General features: G+C 51.3%; 1 protein-coding gene across 1 annotated transcript; it reads left to right on the top strand.

Annotated features, from left to right (window-relative positions):
- The first annotated feature begins 12704 nt into the window (after positions 1-12704).
- MCHR1 (melanin concentrating hormone receptor 1) lies at positions 12705-19840 on the top strand. Its single transcript, XM_033077125.1, has 2 exons — positions 12705-13110; positions 16601-19840. Exons 1-2 carry the CDS (start codon positions 12837-12839, stop codon positions 17647-17649), a joined length of 1323 nt encoding a protein of 440 aa, XP_032933016.1. The 5' UTR covers positions 12705-12836; the 3' UTR covers positions 17650-19840.
- The last annotated feature ends 521 nt before the right edge of the window (positions 19841-20361 follow it).

Below are 20361 nucleotides of genomic sequence, written 5' to 3'. Positions count from 1 at the left end.
GGCGCGGCACTCGGCAAAGTCCCGCTCGGGCCGGCCCCGTCCCGGCAGGAAATCCCTCCCCGGCCCGGCCTGATTGGAAAAGCCCGGCGGGTTGTGCGGCGGGGCCGGGCCGGGGCGGCTGTCACTCACCGTGATGCGGCGTCGAGCGGGGCAGGGGCCGGGCCGCCCATCCCGCCGCACCGGCACCGCTCCGCCCCCGCTCGGGGCTGCCCGGGCTCCCGGCATCGCATCCTTTGAAGGGGGTCCGGCTGAACGCACAGCCCGGCCCGGTACCGGCGACGGGGAGCGGGACCGGCGGATTCGGGACCGATCTGATGCTCCAGGACCGGCGGGTTCGGGACTGATCTGATGCTCCAGGACCGGCGGGTTCGGGACTGATCTGATGTTCCAGGACCGGCGGGTTCGGGACTGATCCGATGCTCCAGGACCGGTGGGGTTCGGGACTGATCCGATGTTCCAGGACCGGCGGGTTCGGGACCGATCCGATGCTCCAGGACCGGCGGGTTCGGGACTGATCCGATGCTCCAGGACCGGCGGGTTCGGCACCAAGCTGGTGGGAGGTTCACCGTTCTCCATCCAGGACCGAGCCAGTGGTTCGGGACCGGCTCCCGTGGGAATTCTCCATCCTCCTCAATGCAGCTCGAGCCGGTGGTCTGGGACTGGCATCATACGGCACCGATGTGCTTGGTCCGGAATTGCTCCAGTGCTGCAGGAGCGGCCTCGGAGAGAGGCCCCCATCATCCATTCAGGTGGTTCCAGGCTGGAACCAGCCCTCCCCCATCAGCCCTTTGCCCCCTTCACTCCCAGACCCCTTGGCAGAGGGGCTGCTTAATGCCACTGATGACACCCATGGGACCAAAATCCACCGGTCCCCAGCTGTCCAAGCCCCAAATTAATCCTGCTCTCACAAAGCACTAAAACCACCGAAAATTACCCATTTCTGCCAATCTTCAGCAGCAACAGCAGAGGCAAGTGCTCCCTCGAGCACAGTTCTTTTAAAAAAGAGATTGCCTAATAAAGCTGGACAGTTTTTGTTGCATGATACCACTGGATTATCATCAACTAATCAGATTAAAAACACACGGAGGCTTTGGTTTTATTCACTAAATGGCCAGCCCACAGCTCCCTGGGGGAATTGCAAAGATCCCACACCTCTTCAAACCAGGCCCCGAGACATTTCACCAAACGATGGTTTCAGAGCAACCCAACGAGGGGGATCCTTGGCAAGGAGGAGGGACTGACGTCTCCAGACACACCCTGTCTTTTCAGCTCCAGAATGAAGAGATTATTATGCACATCTAATTATAAATGTCAACATTTTATGGCTGCTATGCTGAAGCACGAAGCTCTAAGTAGCCCTGCTAGAAAGGGCTGTGAAGTGAAAGGTCTTGTTATTCCTCCTCTGAGTTTTTCCAGAGCTTGTAAAGCGCAGTGACATTTATAATAATCCCCTGAATTTATGTGGCACCTTTGGTCCTTTTAAAGATCTTAATTAAGCTTTGCAGCTCCCTGAGCACAGACACACTTTGCAAAAGAGGAGCTCTGTACAAAATGTGTGTCCCATTTTAGGCAGGGGAAGGACTTTTTCACCCCAGTGACCTCCAGCACATGCTGTTACACCACAGTAAGGGCACAGCACCCTGACACCCCCAGCCAAAAGTTGTGCTGCTGCAGCCTCACTCGTGTGGCTAAAGCTGGGTAATTCAAACCTCCGTTTTGGGTGTCACCCAAGCCGTTTGAATGGAGGGTGCCACTGGAGGGATTTGAGAAATCAAGAGTTTCTAGTGCAGCCTTCAAACATTTAACCATATATTGGCAGTCCTGGCACTGCACTGAAGCCCAGCACCTTCCCTGCATGGCCCTGCCTGCAGGGAGTGGAGCTGGAAGGAGCAGGCAGCCCCCATTTCCCACCATGAACCCCAGCTTTCCAGCAACTCTTGAAGGTTGAACAGCTGGCTGGTGACACCAGCACAAAGAGCTGCCAGTGGCTTCAGCTGTGTCCACCTTGCAGAGCTGACAGTCCCCCATGGCATTTATTCCCCTGTGCCTGCAGAGCAGGTGCTGAGAGCATCGATTGAGTTTGTACTGCAGAGAAAGTCCTTTAACGATTCATCCCTTTCTATGCCCCAGTACGAGATGTTTTGGAGTCCAGGGGGTTTCAAGGTGCAGGCACAGTTGTGTGGCCAGCTCTGCCCTCAGCCTCTGCAGAAAGGTGCCCAAGGCAGCACAGATTTGTGTTCCCCACTTTGGGGAGGGCCTGGGGGCTCCAGCTGGGTCGGGCTGCTCAGTTCTGCGGCCCCGGTTCCTGCCTGCAGCTCCTCAGGTCGATGTTGCCATCTAGAGGTCCCTGCTACAGCGATCGTCTCCTTGTAAAACATTGGGAAGGAGGTTGTTGGGTTGTTTTAAAATTCAGTGCAACATTTTAAAGCATTTTAAAGCCCATGTCTTGGGTGGCTGCAGCTCACCCCGGCTTGTCTCACAGCCCCTGCAGCTGTGCAAACCCCTCCTCTCTACTCTGACATTACTTTGAGATGGGGTAAAACACTCAAAGGGGTGCATTTGCTGCCCAGCATGGAAGCAGCCACAGTGGCAGAAGCAATACACACAGTGACATCCACAGCAGCTTCATGGCCAGCTCTGGCTCCAGGTGAGGCTGTGACAGACACGGCTCCAAATTTTGGAGTGCAAAACTCCCACTCTCAAATCTCACCCATGAAAACCAAACTTGGAAGTTCATGGCCATTTCATGCCCACTGAGTGAGCAGGAGGTCTGCAAAGCCCCATGCCAGACATCCAAAACATTTAAAGTATGTTATGAGCCAGCTGGATGGAAATACACTTCCCTCCTTTCAGCTGTGGCTCAGGCTTCTCTTTCACTGCTGGTTTTTTAAAGCATGCCCAGCTTGACCCAAGGCCTTGCTGCAATCCCAGGGCTGCATCTCCCACCTGGGCAGGAGGAGGCTCAGGCAGACAAGGGAGCAAAGGCAGGGTGATGCCCGTGGCAGACAGGGCTGGTTCCCTGGATGGGTGTGCAGACACTCTCAGTTCAGGGGCAGCACAGGGCTGATGTCTGGCAGCACAAGGGCAGCACTGCCATGGCAGAGGCTGTGCTGGACCACAGGGTCTGTCCTGCAGGGAGGAGAGTGCAGGCTGAGGATGAAGCAGGTGGGGAAGAGCCTCTCCTGCACTGAACCAGGCCACGGCAGAAAGCAGGTTATTGCCACCCACAGGAGCCCTTTCTGCAGCTCCTGACATTGATTCACACATCACCTGGCTCCCTGAGACTGAGGGGTGATGGGTGCCCCACTGCTGGGCTTTGCTCGTGTCCTTAAGCAGCCCAGCAACTGTCAGTCTCATTCCTGATCCTCAGAAGTCACATCCTGTCCCCATGGAGCCTTTCCTGTACTGGCATCTGTCTCCTCCCACATGACATCCAGGCCAAGCATTTCCCACCCTGCCCAGCACTCCACCTTGTTGGTACCAGAGTCAAGGGCAAAGTGAGAGCAGGATGGAGGATCTGGACACAAAGGTGCTTACGTAGGTACTTACTCCATTGCCTCTTACACACCCTCGTGGCAGTAGCTGCTCCTGGAAGCAGTCCAAGAAGGTGAATTAGGGGGCTTGATCAAGAGAGACATGCATTGCCCACTAGGAGGAGGAGGATCACAGATTCCTCCCAGTGACCAGACAAAGGTTTGGGCTGGTTTGGCCCCAGACATCTCCTGTCATGCCACAGCACAGCTGCTGCCTGCAGCTGGCCACTGCCACCAGAAGGCTTCAGTGCCAGGACACATCCCAGACCCAAGCCAGAGCCCAGACACAGCTCCATGAACTCATGCCCTGTGAAGCTGAACATCAGCCTTAGTATGAAATGCAGCAGTGACAGCCCTTAGCAGAGCTGGTGGGACCTGCTGGTGGCAAAGAGCTACAGAAACCCTCCCAGAATCAGCTCTCAGACAGGTAGCAGAGCTTGGTGGTTTAGGAAGCTCTGCTCTGGTATTACATTTCACAACAAATAGTTTCTCCCCACAAAAGTAATCAGGTAACAAACCCTCTGCTGCATCATTCCAGGGCAGTCCAGCTCTGAGCTCCCTTAAAACCAACTCCACAGCCCCAGCACAAACACATGCAAGCCAGGAGTCACAGCCCTCACCTGCCCCTGCCCTGGCACAGCAAACCCAAACCCTTCTCCTGAATCCTGTGGGAGCTTGGGCAGTGCTGGCATGGGACTCCTTCCCCCGTGCCAGTCCAGACTCACCTGTCCAGGCACACGTGAGCTGCTGCTTGCACTGTCCTCAACCTGCCTTCCTCCTCGTCCTCCTCCTCGAGCCTCCCTGTGCTGACAGTCACTTCTTTCTGCTCTTGTGCCTTTCTTTTCTCTCTGTCTCCCTTGGTTAGTCCCTCACTCAGGAAATTAAAGATAATCCTCCCTTTTTTTGCAGCCGGATTCCCTGTTTAACATTCGCTGCATGTGCTTGCACTGATTCAAAACGGGATTAGACTTTCTGTTGCTTTGATGTCAGTTGGGCTTTGCACTTAAGGCAGAGGGGGGAAAGAAAATGCCTGTTAACAAACCTCTTGGATTCCACCCATCCACTTGCATCCATCCTGGAAATGCAGGTCAGGCACATTTACCTGCAGACAAGGAGCTCCCTTCCAGGATTGATGTGGGAGGAATGAACCAACTCACAACTGCAGCACTGCACTCCCTGCACGTGGGCCTTATTCTCTGGAAACACCCAAATTTCGCTCTGGCTCCGTTATCATCCAGCTGCGTGGAGGCTGAATGGCTCCCATGAGGAGGGAGGTGTCATTAATCATCAGAAAACCACAGCTCGTTGGCTGTCAGTGGATATTGAACCTCCAGCTGCCGTGCAGCAGGGAGCGCGTGGGCCACCGGCATCGCTCCAGCGCGGGGCTCGGGGAATACCCTGAGCTGCTCCTTTCCAGGGGGGAGCAGGTGCTGCAGGGTGGCCGTGCTGGAAATCCATATCCTGCTCCTTGGGGTGTGACATTTGTGCAGTGGGACTGTCCATAACTTTCCAGGGCATTTCCCTCTACTTCCTCAGGCCTGAACTTCTCTCCCTTTGGAAGAGGAGGATTTGGGGTTGTTTTCACTGCTGGTCCTTCCAACACCAGTACAAAGCAGATGAAGAACATTTTCCTCATGTTGCCTGAAAACATCTTGCTTTGCTTCCAAGACAACACTCCTCGAATCCATGATGTCCAAAGCAGCACAGTTCAGAGCTGGAACAGGATCTCACACCAGAAAAGAGCCTTTCACAAGGGATTCTGCAGAGCCAGGGTTGGGATGTGACAGTGGATCCTATTCCTGCTTATCCAGAACAGCCCTTTCCCACAGTCTCCAGAGCCTCACAGGTGGCTTCTGCTGCCTGATGCTCCTTTCTCACCATACCCTTCACAGGCAGCTGGGTCTCCTCTGGGTACCAAGCAGATTTGGAGATGTTGCAATGTCCCTGAAACCAACCCAGGACCTTTTGCATGTTGTTTAGAAGAGCAGCTCCATGGATGAGCACATCCAGCTGTGACCAGAACCCAGCTCACAGCCCTGAGCCCCTGGGGAGGCAGAGCCAGCACCAGCAGAGCAGAAGTGGGGACACACCTGGGCAGTCCTGGGGCTCTGGCAGCTATAATCCCTGCCACCCACACCCCATGGCCGTGCTGCCACAACGCCAGGCTTCCTCTAGGACTGCCCAGGGGCTCGGGACGTGCCTCTGCCAACAGCACAGTGCCTAATCCATTTTGCCTGGTGCACACTCACAGACTTGATTAATGTCTGCAATGAGCTCCATCCATCATCGGGGAGTAAAGGAGATTAACTGTGCAGCACGCCTGCCTTGCGTTGATCCCATTCTCCAGGCCTCCTGATTAATGGCGGGGCTGCCTTATCTGCCAGGCCAGGAAACGCGAATATCCGGGCTGGGGCTGAAGGGAAGCTCGGGGAGCTCCGGAGCAATCGGGGCAGTGCTGGCACAGCCACAGCACGCTCTGCACCAGGGCCATGCTGCCACACCTCTGCTCCCCACGCTGCCAGCTCTGCTCTCCATTCCCATTTGTCCCTCTCTCCCTTCCTCCTGGCCCTTCCCAGCCATGCCCACAGGGATGCTGGAAGGAGAGCAGCAATTGGAGCGCTGATGCATCCATGCAGGAATGCATGGAAACCAAAGTCTGGCGCTCCATTTTCCCTCGATGGGCCAGCAGGGAAGATGTCATTCCCCATCCCCAGAGGGAATTGAGGTGAGTTGATCTGGAGGCCTGGAATAACCCAGACAAATCCCTTCCTGGGGGTGGGGGCGAGGCTGCAGCTGACCAGTGCAGTGGAGAGCGGCCGCTCGGCCGAGCTCTTCCCGGGAGGACACGCTTGTAAAGTGGATGCAGGGAATTAGCTGTGCCATCTGGATGGGCTCCAGCTCCTGCCCCTGGCTCGCTGCTGATGCTTCATTAACAGCTCCCTCCTTTCAGCTCCGTCTCCTCGGCTTCTGCTGCGATCAGCTGGGCTGGAGTTTTGTTGTCTTGGGTTTTTTCCAAGTGGAAATTATTTCTCATTTCTTTTAACAATCAGGACAGAGAGAAAGAGACAGGAGAGGAAGGAATTTCTAGGAGATGAAAGGGCAGGATTAAGGACATGGCTTTCACTTTGTTATCCCTCCAGTGTGGCTAAGAAATTCCTTTCAGAAGAAGGCTTTAATTAACTATGATTTCTGATGGGAATAAATCCTGGATCTGGAGATAGGTCTGGCTTCTTGGGTCTGCTGAGCACCCCACCTGCAACCTCAGCAGCCCAGATTCACACACACACACACACACACACACACACACAGAGTCTTATACAAAACTTAGCACATTTGAAATGGCTTTGCAAAGGCACTGACTGTCACCCCAGCCTGGAAAATAAGGATCAGAGGAAAAAACCCCAGGCATTAGCAGCCACTGTGCACGGTGCCAATGGAAAGACAATCTGAGTGCGCTGAACCATGGGGCTAGGGTGGCTCAAGATGTGGGAAAGGGCCTTTTGCACAGAGTAACAACCCAGGGCAGGAGGCAGTAGAAATATCTCTGCTGCCTTCTAGACCAACAACCCTTCTCACACAACAGGAAAAATCGGGGGGAGAGGAAAGAAAGACGCCCAGTGGCAAACTGGGACATTTAGAAACATCGCAGTGATGTATCCGCATCTTCCATGGCCACAAAACCCTCCAGGAACTGAGTCAATCAAAAATAACATTTGGGGCTGATTTTTATCCAGATGAACTCTCTCCAAATATTTTAAGGCAGCCAGCAAAATGGCCAGCTTCTGCTTGTTTAACCCTTCTCCTGGAACCTGCACTGATTCTGAAAGAAAGCACCACTGGAGAAAGCATTTTTATGTGAGCTTGATCTGCAGAACTGGATTTGGTACAATGCTGTTCATCCCCAGCATCACCCTGGTCACCTCCCTGTGCCCTGACTCTGTTCTGACTCACTCAGTGTTTCTGCAGCTCAACTTTCTGTGTAGATCTGGACATGAAAGATGAAGAATCCACACAGGTTTCCAGAGGAAGCCTCGGCCCCAGTTTACACAACAGTAACTCCTGCCAGAGAAACATCACAGCAGGTCCCTCCAAGAATCACATTTACCTTTTTCTGAGCCATGCTCACGCTGAACCCACATCTTGCTCCTCTCCCATCTTTCCAACTAATGAACTCCCAGCTGATAACAAATGCTGGCTGCTGTTGCTGGAGCATCTGCCTCTGCTCTCAGTGTTTAACAGCCCAAGAGGCAAAGCGCTTTACTGATTATTGTTTTCACAAGTGAGCATCATTTTACTTTTTCATTACCATTTTAAAAGCTTCCCACCTCTTCCACTGCCCTGAGCCACTGCCTCCAACCCCAGCAGATGCCTCTGTGCCCTGCAGCAGCAGAGGAACATATGGGTGGTTTCCCTGGGGGAAAGTGGAGAGCAAAGGAACATCTGACTGCTCCAGTGACCCAGCTGCTGAGGTGAGCAGAGCTTTTCCTGCAGGTTTGTGTCAGGAGGGTTTCCCATCCCATGGCTGCTAACAGCTCCCTCAACACAAGGCTTTAGTCTCACTTGGGATTTAATTCCCTAGTAATGCTACAGATTTTGTGCTTCTTCACATCTTCTGCAAGCTAAAAATTTCCTGTGACATGCTGTATCAAATGTTTTACTGGACTTCAGGTAAATATGAAAAATCAACTGCTTTCTTCCCCTTCCTACCCCTTCTCAGAACTAGGCAGCAGGATTGCAGTCTGTGGTTATAAAACACCACTTTTTTTATTAGCTCTGTCATAAATCCTTACACTTGGATTTGCAATTTCATGTGACAGCTCTTTCCAGACACCAAATGGAGTTTATCTTGTTTCCCTGACTTCAACCTCTCAGGATTTTCCCTTTAGCTTCATCTTGGATCTGTAATTTCCATTTCCAAGCTTAACAACATCCTAATTCTCATTGAAAAGAAGGATGGCACAGCACTCATTTTGGGTTGGGCAGACACCTATTCTTGGTCATCAACCCTCCACATCAATCCTCCTGCTCTGTCTGCTCTTGAGCTCCATGAACAGTTACCCACAAGCCACAGATCCAAGCCAAAACTTTTTTCTTCCTAGTTCAGACTCACAAGGAATTCAGGTTACAGCTGCCTTCTCCTTGTGCTTCTTCGTGTAAAAGGGAATCAGTGACTAAGATCAAATACATACCCTGAGGCAGGATTAGTCTCCCTGAAGGCTCCTGGCTGTTGCTGGCCAACTCAAGATGCGCTGGCAGCTTCTTATCTCCGACAAGGACAATGGGATCTGCCCATTTCACCAGGCACATCCACATCCCTGACCTCAGCACATCAGCTGACCCAGCCCCAGAGCCCACCAGCCTCTCACAGGGCTTAGCCCCTTGTTATTTTTGGCTGTGCTTTGTCTCTGGGATCCTCTAACCTTTAGCAATGAAAACAAAACCACAGAAGGTGCTGCCCTGGCCTTTGGCTCACTGAGAGCAGCAGGATGGGCAAAGGCTGAGGGCTTAAACCTCAAATTAGCAGTGTGGGACTGGAATGAGCCAGGCAGCTCTGACCTGTCATTTCAAGGGCAGGAACCTGTGGGGAGAGAGGAGGTCATCATCTGGTTTCAGATAAATGCCCACTTTGTGTTAATTAATTAGAAATCCAACACAGATAACAGAAGAGCTTAGATGACCATTTAGCTGAAGAATTCCTGTAAAGCCACATGTGGCTATTGAGCAGCTGAGAAAGGGAATTCACCTGCTGCTTCCATTAGAGATGCTCATGTCTAAGAGAAAGCAGAGCCTGGGAGTTGGGAAATCAGGAGTTTGCTCATGGCTCAGGCTCCTGGTTCATTAATACCAGCTCAGGGCAGAACTGGGTCACACAGCAGCACCAACCTGAACCAAGTCAGGCGCCAACACAACATCAGCCACTTTCCAACCTGCCAGACCACACATACAGCTGTCCACATCTGGATCAATGACAGCAGCACCTGAGTCACCACCAAGCTATCTTCACAAACCTACTCTTCCAAACATTTGAGTTTTCTGTGTTTAGTTTCATAATCAGATCATTACGTTCAGCACACATCCCGCTGTGAAGATACAAAAGTAGTGCTGAGACAGACATTGCAAGAAAATGGATAAGATGCTGCCTAAGCCAGGGCTGTAGAGAGAATTGCTGTCAATTTTTGTCCTCAAGCTCAGCATGTGGCTTTAGGGAAGTAATTTAAGTTTGCTATCATTTCTCATCTACAGGGAAGGAAAACATTATGTGGCAAAGACCCACTTTCCAGAATCAAAGGAGATAAAATGGAACAGCAGCTGGAAACTGCTTTACCAATCTCGACTGGAAAGAAGGGAGACTGATGTGCAGCTATCAGACAAAGACAGCACCCAGCCAGCATGGAGGGCTCATGCACCATGTCTAGCACATCCTGAGTGAGATCATCCCTATCCCTAAGGTCACTATGAGGACAAAACTTCACCCATTAGGCTACCTGATCAATATAATCACAGTCAAAGAGCTAAGCAATAAAATGCAGAGGCCCATTCTGGAAGTCTGGACTCGTGAGTCAGGGGAGCAGAGAGTTCAAGGGGAGGATTTGCAGCTTGGCTCTTAGCAAGGGCACCTCTCTCCAGAGTGCAAATCAGAGCAGCAGCCAGGTGCTAAATAAATATTTAGCAAATTAGAAAGTCTCCATCTAATGAGAAATTATTTTGTGAAACCAGCTGGGGAAATGGTTTCAGTAGCACGGTAACAGAAGCTGGCGCTGCTCTCTGCCCCACGGGATGCTGCGGTTCCACTCGCCTTGCGTAAGTCAGGATCTCCAGCTGGGACAGGCACAGGAAATAAAACTCATTACTAAAATGCAGGAGACTTTCAGGGTTAAACCACTGTTAGGCCAGTCAGATTCATTCCCTGGTTGCAGAATTTGCCCAGCAGCAGCTTTGGATGATTACTATCTTTCTTCATTACAGCAACGATGCAGACAGGATGGTCTAAGTCTAGTGGTGATGCCAAGCTTGTAGGAAGAAGTAATTTTTGTTTCTTTTATGTTCAAGGGCTGAGCTCCATTTCCTCACTTTTATCTACATCATTAGGCTGTCGAGATGGTGGTTCCCTGCCTAAACGTTAATTACTGTATCTCTCTTTTAAGAGGTGTTTTTCAAGGGGTTAGTGCCTCAATCTTCCTTGTAATTACATGCAGTGGTTAGTACAACTCATCGGCTATATCCCAAGGTCCCCTGAGAGCTCATCCCTGCTGCAGTTTCCAGCAGATGAACACTCACAGAACCAGTCCTTCAGAGAGCTGCTGTCTTCAAGTGTTCAGGCAGATAATGAGCTGATTACTGTGCCTGCTCCTGCTGCCGACACAGCTCTGTGCACAGACAGGCTGCACATCACCACTTGATAACATCCCTCCCTTCTCTCTACCCCTTCAACTCAGCGAAACTCTGTACAGCCAGTCCCTCCCTGGGGCAAAAAAAAAAAAAAGGGAAAACAAACCTTGTCAAAGCCTGGATATAAAAGCCCAGTAATGAAACAGTGACACAGAAATGGTGGGGAGGCAGAGCTCAGATGCTGAGCATGGCTCTGTCACGTCAGGGACAGAACTGCTGTGGGCTTTTGTGCCTCTACAGCTGAGCAGGAGGAATTACAGCTTCCTCACCTGTGAGGATTTTCTAAGTGAACAGCAATAGCTGAGATTGCAAAGTAAAACTAAAGTCATGCTTTGGAACAACTGCTATATTTAAATGTCAGATTCTTTCTTTGAAAACTCTAAGATACCACATTCCTCTCCAGGGGAAGTGAGTAGGAGCTCGTCTGTGCAAGGAAAATGTTTGGAATAGCAACTGCCTATTAGTTTCCCATACAAACACCCCTAATCCATACTTCAAACCTGGATGAAACTAAATTATCTGAAGGCACTCTGTTCACAACACTCCAACACCCACACACAAAGCATTGCTCGCTTTGTAGCAGTAACCCCATACAGATGAACACTAACATTCACCCAAGATGTGAAAGAAAGAGTTTTTAAAGAAAATATTAACTGACAAACACCACTTTTTCACAAGTTGTACATGTTCAAAACTTAGATACCACAGATACCTGCCATGGAAAAAAACCTCACAGGCACATCATTGTCTGAGGCAACTCCAGAGACTCAACAAAAGCTACAGCAGAGCAGACAAATTGACCTCAGCCTGTCTCTGATTGCTAAGAGCTTCAATGCCAGGGTGAAAGGTGCAGCAGGTTTCTGTCTGCTGCTGGTCCACTAGAGGACAACCTAATAATGATGAACTCCTTTGGGTTACACAAAAATTGCCCATGAGGAAAATGCTGCTGCCAAATCTGGCTGACAGCCCATGCTGGGATTGCTGCTCTGGGTGTGCTGGGGCTCCCTTTCACCAGTACAGATTGATCCCTACAGACTTATGAAGCTCCAAAAAATGTCTCCTGCAGTTGATGCAGCTTTTGCAACTACAGAAAGAAAGAGACAGAAGCAAGGGAGATTTCCAGACAGACACATGTAGTTTTTATAAAGCAAACCAAATCCCCTGCACCGTGCTCTGACACAGAGAAAACCTTGCCTGTTGCTGCTGGATTTCTCACAGGCTTCTGACATGATATAATTTTTTTTCACTGCAGGAAGTGCTCCGAGGTACAGAACGATCTGTTTGCCTTGGTAACATGTGATTTATCAAGCCCTAATGGAGGAATCCATCTCATGTATAAACAGTGGCCAGGAGCTCAACACAATCATCAGCTCAAAGCCACAGAAAAGCACAGGCTACAGCTCTGGCAAAGCAAAGAAAAAGAGTAAAACAGCGTCTCAGAACCCAAGAGAGCTCTTACCTAGTATTTTTAAGGCAAATAGAAGACAAAATCTGAGATAGCAACAGAGCTAATTTCTGGAGCTAGGAAGCAAATGAGCTGTGGCAAGAAGCAGAACAGTAGAAAACAGCAGAGAATTAATTACAAGTGAAGTATCTCGGGTTAGAATTGAAGTTAGAGGCGTCAGAGGGTCAAAACAACAGTTTTCAGTCTGAAATTTGCTTCCTTAACATCCTTCATCCCCACTGGGTCCGTGCCTATGACTCGGGGATGAAAAGTGCATGTGTCTGTAAAGAGAGAAATACACACTGAAGGCAGATCAGAGCTATCTAAAAAGCAAGAATCTGATCCTCCCGCTGCCGCCGTTGAGCGCAGGGTGGCTGTGCCCGGGAGGGCGCAGATCGCAGCATCCCCTCGGGCTGGGATGCGAAGGGCTCTGCCCAGCCCCGCTCCTTCCCTCCCACCGGCGGCGGGGGATGCTCGCCCCCGGCGTGTCTGCCCGAGCCAGCTGCTCCTGCTGCCAGAAGCTGCTCCGGGCTCGGCGGGGCGGCAGAACCCAGCTCAGCCCAGCCTCAATCGCTGCTCGCCGCCCGCGGGAGGGCTCCTGGCCGGGAAGGTGCGGGGCTCAGCCCGTCCCACCGCAGAGGGAACTCGCCCAACTTTGTCCGTCGTGGGTCCCGGTAGCAGCTGCCATGGCCCCCGGCAACTCTTCCCGCAACTTCTCGGCGCCGGGGGCTCAGAACGGCTCAGGTGAGCGAGGCTGGGGGTGATGGGGCTGGGGGTGATGGGGCTGGGGGTGATGGGGCTGGGGGTGATGGGGCTGTGTGTGATGGGGGGCTGGGGGTGATGGGGGGCTAGGGGTGATGCGGGCTGGAGCAGGGACCCCCCGCACCCCGCCCGGGCTGTGCCTCCTTCAGCACCCGCGGGCGGACAGCGCCGGGAGGGACGGGCTGAGCCCCCGGGGGTGCGGGACCCTCCCGGGAGGGCACAGCGCTGAGACCCTGCTCTGATACACATCCCGACCCTTCCCGAGCAGGGCACAGCTCTGATACAGATCCCGACCCTCCCGGCCTCGCACAGAGCTCAAACACAGCTCTGATATACATCCCGACCCTCCCGGCCCCGCACAGAGCTCAAACACAGCTCTGATACACATCCCGACCCTCCCGGGCAGGGCACAGCGCTCAAACACAGCTCTGATACACATCCCGACCCTCCCGGCCCCGCACGGAGCTCAGTCGCTGCCCGGCCCCGCCGCTGGCCACGGCGGCTCGGAGCAGTCGCTACCTGTTGGCTGCCAGGCAGCAAACTCCAGCAGCCCGCAGGTCCTGGCTGCTGGGAAGGGAGGAACCAGCCCGGCTAGACAGGGAGGGGAGCACAGAGAAGATGAGATAGCGCTGGAGAGGGATGCAGAGATCCTCACCAGTCTGTTTGTCCATACAGCCCTGTTTTCAGATCAACAGGTTAGGGTCAGACAAGACAGTTCTCAGTGGTTCAGGCTGGTGAAATTCTCCAGCAGAGGGTGATTTATAGGTGGTCTTTGGCTGTCTCTGCATCAGCACAGTCCTTTAGAAACCGAAAGTGTGCCTTTGTTACTTCCTTCTGAAAAACTGTGAAGACTCTTACATATCAGGGTATGGCTTACAACAACAACAGCACCTTAGAGAAAAAGAAAAAATTAGCCCAGTCCTCATTCAGTTCACATAGTGCAGCCCCTTTGGGACTTTTAAAAAAACCATCAGGGCAGCCACAGACCTACAAATCAAGAGCAAATCAATGCCTGAAGTAGCTGCTTAAATACAAAATATATTCACTTGGATATGCACAAAAGCAGTACTGAAAATTCAGATTCAATGATGACTCAAGATGAAAGAGACTTTAGAAAAGACAGAACTTTGGAGAATTTGATAGATGTGCTCTTCTGACTCCAGCCTATAAAACACACATGAACTACAGCTTCAAATTAGTGCAGCTGATAATTCTTGCAAGTCCTGCTTGTACAGACACCATCAGCAGGACAGAAGCTGCAGCAGTGCACAGACCACCTCTCACACAAAGCCTTGCACACATCCTGCTTGGAGGCTGAGCTCATTCCAAACATTACAGAATCACCATGAGCACTGTATCGATTATTCAGCAGGAAAAGGGACATTTTGTCCCAATTTCCAGCTAACCATGTGGCATTTATGTTTCACTCAATCCTTTCCCACCACACTCATAAAGTTTGTGGTTAAAAGAAAGGAGATCAGAACTTATAACAGCTACAATCAGAACAGCAGGACCAGAATCATCATCTTCCAGTTTCTAGTCCTCCATCTTCCAGCTTTAAGGAGGCTTGAGTTATCTTTGAGTGCCAGGTTTCTAGAGGGCGCTGATGGCTGTAGGTTACCTACCAAAAATCACATAACAGGAGACATTTCCTTGCATTAATGGGTCACCAGGAGGAACAGGGACCACTTAAACCCCCACAAATGGTCTGGACGAGGCTTTTTTATCTTATCAGCCAAGCCTGGTTTCCACCTTCAGGCCCCTGCTCGTTCTGCTGTGCCTCACTGGCTGCTTTCCAACACCTGCAGAGAGGTTTCCCAATAAAATGGTGCAGGAACTGTTTTATTGGGTTCTGGCATTGGCCTTGGATTTGTTCATGCCTAAGCTGGCTGCTTCCTAATGCCAGGAGGAGTGAGCCAGTGGCAGATCATCATGGCCCACTTCTAAGAGCAGTGAAATATGGCACACATATTTGCAGCCACAGGCCAGCAGTGTAGCCCCAGTTATCTTGCCAATTTTGTCAAACTTCTCTGTCACACCAAAGTAAATGTGGAGAAGTTTGTGCTCAAGAATTCCAGAGGTCAAAGTCAGCAAATACCACTTCAGCAAACAGACACTGCTTTGGCAAAGACTACACCTGTAAGTATCTGTTGTTTCACTTAATCTCATGTTCAAGATTTCCCTGGGTTCTGTTGGAGGAGGGTTCCCCACTTCTGCTGATAAGGAGATGGAACAGTTCAGTGACTCAAAGCATTTCCAATTAACAGCACATTGAATCATCTGTAATTCAATGAAAGGCAGCCTAGACTGAGGGGCTGTCACACACAGTCCTTGTAGCAGCCACATAAATAACTCACACAAAACCATTTCCTAGAAAAAAAAACCCCACCAGGTCCCATAGGAGAGGAGTAATGAGATGAAATGAGATTTGTCTCAGCTAAGGGCTGCTTTAGCTTCAGCACACAGGAACCCTGCAGATCAGAGAGCATCACCATCCCTGCCTTCAACACCACCTCCTGTGCCCAAGAGCTTGTGGCTTCAAAATGTGATTTTACATCCAGAATTTGTGAATTTGATTATGTTTGGGGGTCCCACCCCAACGAGCAAGTCAAGCTTTGGTGTGGGTAAGCTCAGTGTTATCAGGAAAGAATTTTGCCTTGGAAATGCACTCACATCCAGTACTCAAAGACAACAGCTTTAAGGTGTTTTTCTCCTAGGACAATCTCTGTTGAAGGGCCTGTCTGAAACATGCTCCCAATCCTTGCCTGGCCACATACTTGGATTTCTTCGTAGGAAAGAAACTAGAGAAAGGGAGAGAGGCAGGGAAAGAAGCTGGAAAGGAGAATGTTCTCTGGCCTAACCTTGACAAGGGGACAGGGGCACTGCCAGGGTGCTGTCCCAGATCTTACAATACAGATAAGTATGAGCTGCCTGCCTGCATGGTCAATGAACTCTGTTTCATACCATACAATAGATAAACCACCCAACAGATGAACTGAAGCTTTCTGACAGCAGCTTGAGCATTGACTTTATCCAGATTTTGGCACCCACAGAATTGCTTTACTTCTCCAATGTGTGAAGCACAAGCTGCCTCACCCAATCCCCTCAAAAACAGCTAAAACCACTTCACTCCATGGAATAAAACTTACTCTCAGCTCTGTCAGGGGCTGGTGAATGCAGAGGCATGCCAGCCAGAGCTTAGCCCCTCAAAAAAGGGCTGGGGACTTGCAGAGCAGGACAGAAGCACATGGGGAGAGCTGAGGAAATGTCTGCACACAGCCAGGTTTGGGTGGATGCTGCAGGTACTGAGAGGCAGAGAAGGAAGTGCCAAATGCCCAGGTGCTGGAAAGGATATTAAAAATCATTCCAATCTGTCTTTAATGGGGATGGGTCCATCTGCAGGACAGGGCAAGCACACCAAGTGGTAGAGGCTGTCTCTGGGTTGCACTCACTGCTTGGTTTGTTTTGGCAGTACCAGAGAAGCCAGCAGCACACACCAATGTGATAATGCCCAGCCTCTTCAGCATCATCTGCTTCCTGGGCATCATGGGGAACCTCATTGTCATCTACACTATCGTCAAGAAGAAGAAGCTGCGATGCAAACAGACAGTGCCCGATATTTTCATCTTCAACCTCTCCATCGTGGACCTCCTCTTCCTCTTGGGCATGCCCTTCCTCATCCACCAGCTCTTAGGCAACGGCTCGTGGTACTTTGGAGCTCCCCTGTGCACCATCATCACGGCCCTGGACACAAACAGCCAGATCACCAGCACCAACATCCTGACAGTGATGACTCTGGATCGCTACCTGGCCACCGTCTACCCCCTGAAATCCACCTGGGTGCGGACGCCGTGCGTGGCGGCTCTGGTGATCTGCCTGGTGTGGCTGCTGTCCTTCCTGACCATCATCCCCGTGTGGATGTACGCAGGCCTCATGCCCCTGGAGGACGGCACCGTGCGCTGCGCCCTCCTGCTCCCCAACCCAGAGACTGACATCTACTGGTTCACCCTGTACCAGTTCCTGCTGGCCTTCGCCGTGCCCCTGCTCATCATCTGCGTGGTTTATTTTAAGATCCTGCAGCACATGGCCACCACCGTGGTGCCGCTGCCCCAGAGGAGTCTGCGGGTGCGTACCAAGAAGGTCACTCGCATGGCAGTGGCCATCTGCTCTGCCTTCTTTATCTGCTGGGCTCCCTTCTACATCCTGCAGCTGGTTCACCTGGGCATCGACACCCCATCCGTGGCCTTCTTTTATGCCTACAACTTTGCCATTAGCCTGGGCTATGCCAACAGCTGCCTCAACCCCTTCCTGTACATCGCCCTCAGCGAGACCTTCAAGCGCCAGTTCTTGGTGGCCATCCGCCCCGCCAAGGAGCCCTGTGGCAACAGCAGCTCTGCCAACAACAACAGCATGACAGAGGCCAGCGTGTGCCTGAAGCTGGCGCCAGAATCCACCCAGCAGACTCAGTTCCTGGAGGACTTTTCCCCACGCTCGCTGCCGGTGACTGTGGCTGTTCACTAGGGCACTCAGAGCAGCAGAAAGCTCTGGAGCTGTGAGCTGATGGAGGAGCAGCAGCTGCAGGAAGGTCTTGGAGATGCCTATGGACTACAAACTTCCACCTCCAAAATGCAGGTGCCTCTCTTTTCCATTACTCTGCCCCTGCACTTCTCCCAGCCTGTGAGATGATGTGTGCTGCCACTTTTCATCCTGCACAGGAGGACTCTGCCACCACTGGGCCCCCAAAGAGGATGAGTGGAATAGAGAGAAAGGATAGCAAGAGAATGTTCACTCTACAAGAGTAAAACCTCTATCAACACTGCCCAACCTTTTCTCACCCCTTGCCAAACCAAGGTTCCTAAGCAGCTTGTCACCCCAGAGCTTCTTCATTCAGAGCTTGAACCTTTGAACCACAATGTCACCTATTTTTTTTTATAAGTAATCTGCAGACTTTGCTGGCTGTGCTGATATCCTAGAGCACACAGCAGAGAGATCTTGGGGACAGAAGTCTCACCCAGACCTGTTGCTTGGCCTTGCAGTCCAGCCCCATCTGCTTCCAGGGGGCTGTACTGTTTGGCAACCAAAACATTTCAAGAACTGGCTCGTTTTGATGCTAATCCTAAATATTTCAAGCAAAATCAAACACATAATAATCTCATTGCTTCAAGGGACTGCAAAGACTTTTCAAAACTACTGCTGCTAACACCAGCTATGTGGCTTTTCATGGCAATGAGCAGATTTCCACAGTGCTGGTTCTTCGTGCTGCTCTTGTGCCTCAGAGTCTGCACGGCCACTGGGGAACCCCTGGCAGAGGGTTTTAAGCAGGACTAAAAATCACAATGTGCAGAGATCTGTGGAGCGAGAAGCCGTGAAAAAGCAGCTCAAGGGAAGCACAGTTACTTATGCAGCTTCCTCAAAAATAACAAATGCTTTACACAAAGTTAAAAGAGGGAAAATTAAACGTCTGTGTGTTGCACATGCGGCTTTAACAGTCGGAGGTTAGGAAGTAACTCTGCTCATTATAAAGCAGAGAAAAGACAGCAGAGATCGGCTCAAAGCAGGGATTACACCGACAGCCTGTGCCGGGCTCCACAGGGACCACGCTGGCATTGTTCAACACTTTGTCAGACACGGAGGAACTGGGTACTGTAGATGGATTTAATTTAAAGAATTAAAAACATCAAACAGTCCAAAGGAATTTGTCATACCACACTTATGGTTTCACACCACCAGCCACCCACGATATGCCCAGAACAGAATTTCACCTTTACTCAGCTCCGAAGCACAACCGTGTCACCTGCACAGGATGTCCTAAGCCACACTCACAGGTGCACCTAAAGCACCCACATCACACTTGTAAGCACATTTAAACACGGCCAGCACTTCAGACTACACCCTGCAGAGAGCTCACAGCCATTCGCTCACCTCCAGCCATCAGAGCAGTCAGGTGTGCAGCACCAGCACCTTTGACACCGTCAGATGCAGCATGTTGCTTTCTGAGTCACTGAACAAACCTCGGCACAGGGTCTCTCTGTATTTTCTTCCAGGCTCTGTCACAACCAGCACATCCAGACCGTGACTGAGAGTATCTCGTGGATTTTTCGCCTGTGTTCCCCCAGCCAACAAAGCCAGACACCTGCGGAACGTTCAAGCTTTATGGCTCGAAAGTCTTTGCTCTGTTTTAACTGCCAGGAATTTTCACCTGCTGTTTTTCATGGAGCTGCTCTGCTCTTTGGTCAGTACTCTCCCTGAAGGGCTTGGATGGAGCGAAGGTCGAGGAGGATGTGTGCTCTGCCAGCCAGACTTGCCCTCGGGACAAGGGAAGCTATTGTGTCACCTTTCTCCCATTAGGCAGGGAAGGGAAGGGAAGAACTGGCACATTTTCTGGGAAAGGAGGTGGTAATGACTGGGTGGGTGTTTCTTCCTCTAATGCCAGCCATAAGGAAAGTATGAGAAGTGAAAACAGACCGAGTTATCAGGGCTCTCTGGAGAGCAGTACGTTGAGATATTATCTTGCTTACACAGTAAAGGTGTTTATGGTTGAACAAGTCTGTTCCCATCTGAAGTGAGTCGATCTGACCCGCGTGGCCGAGCCATGTGCTGAAAACCACAGGGGCAAGTGGGCTAACCAAGAAGGGAGGAGGTCACCCAGCACCCAGGGGTTTTGTGGGACAGACCTTCCCCAGATCTCATCACACTGAAGTCAGCACTCCAGTCCAACAGTCCCATAACATGGGCACCTTCCCTGCCTGAGGTCCTGTAGATCTCGTTGGTGTGAGCTGGAAAGCCAAACTGGAGAGCCTGGTCCCACCATGGACAAGGCTTCCATTTAGCCACTGTCCCAGAGAAGCACGTGCCCCTTCCCACCACCCTGCAAAGGCTCGTGGTTCTATTCACTCATGTTCTCCTGCCTGTCCTGAAGGGGTTTCTCAGTCCAAATGTTTAAATACTGGCTGTGGGTCCTTCCCTTTCAATGTACATCCATAAAAGTGTGACAAATACTCCTTGGGAAGACAAGGATGTCTCTCATACACCTGTGTGTGTATTGAGAGGCTGTGGAGAGAGGCACAAACAGGAAGCAAACTAGCAAAAAACACAGCCAGCATCTAACTTTTGTCAGCTTCCCAAAATCACCCCAAAGCACAGAGCAAGATGAATAAAAGCCTGTCCTTAGGAGCAAACCTATTGATCAAATGCTTTCAGAGGTGTCACCCCACCTAGATGATAACACAAGGC

This window comes from Catharus ustulatus, chromosome 20 (assembly GCF_009819885.2).
Source record: "Catharus ustulatus isolate bCatUst1 chromosome 20, bCatUst1.pri.v2, whole genome shotgun sequence".
NCBI lineage: Eukaryota > Metazoa > Chordata > Aves > Passeriformes > Turdidae > Catharus > Catharus ustulatus.
This window is presented reverse-complemented; position numbering and strand designations above follow the sequence as displayed.

Excerpts from the sequence above, each read along its gene's own strand:
- MCHR1 (XM_033077125.1), top strand. The coding sequence starts at position 12,837 with ATGCTCGCCCCCGGCGTGTCTGCCCGAGCCAGCTGCTCCTGCTGCCAG. Across the intron at positions 13,111-16,600 it reads GGGGGCTCAGAACGGCTCAG|TACCAGAGAAGCCAGCAGCA; the intron begins GTGAGCGAGGCT and ends TTGTTTTGGCAG.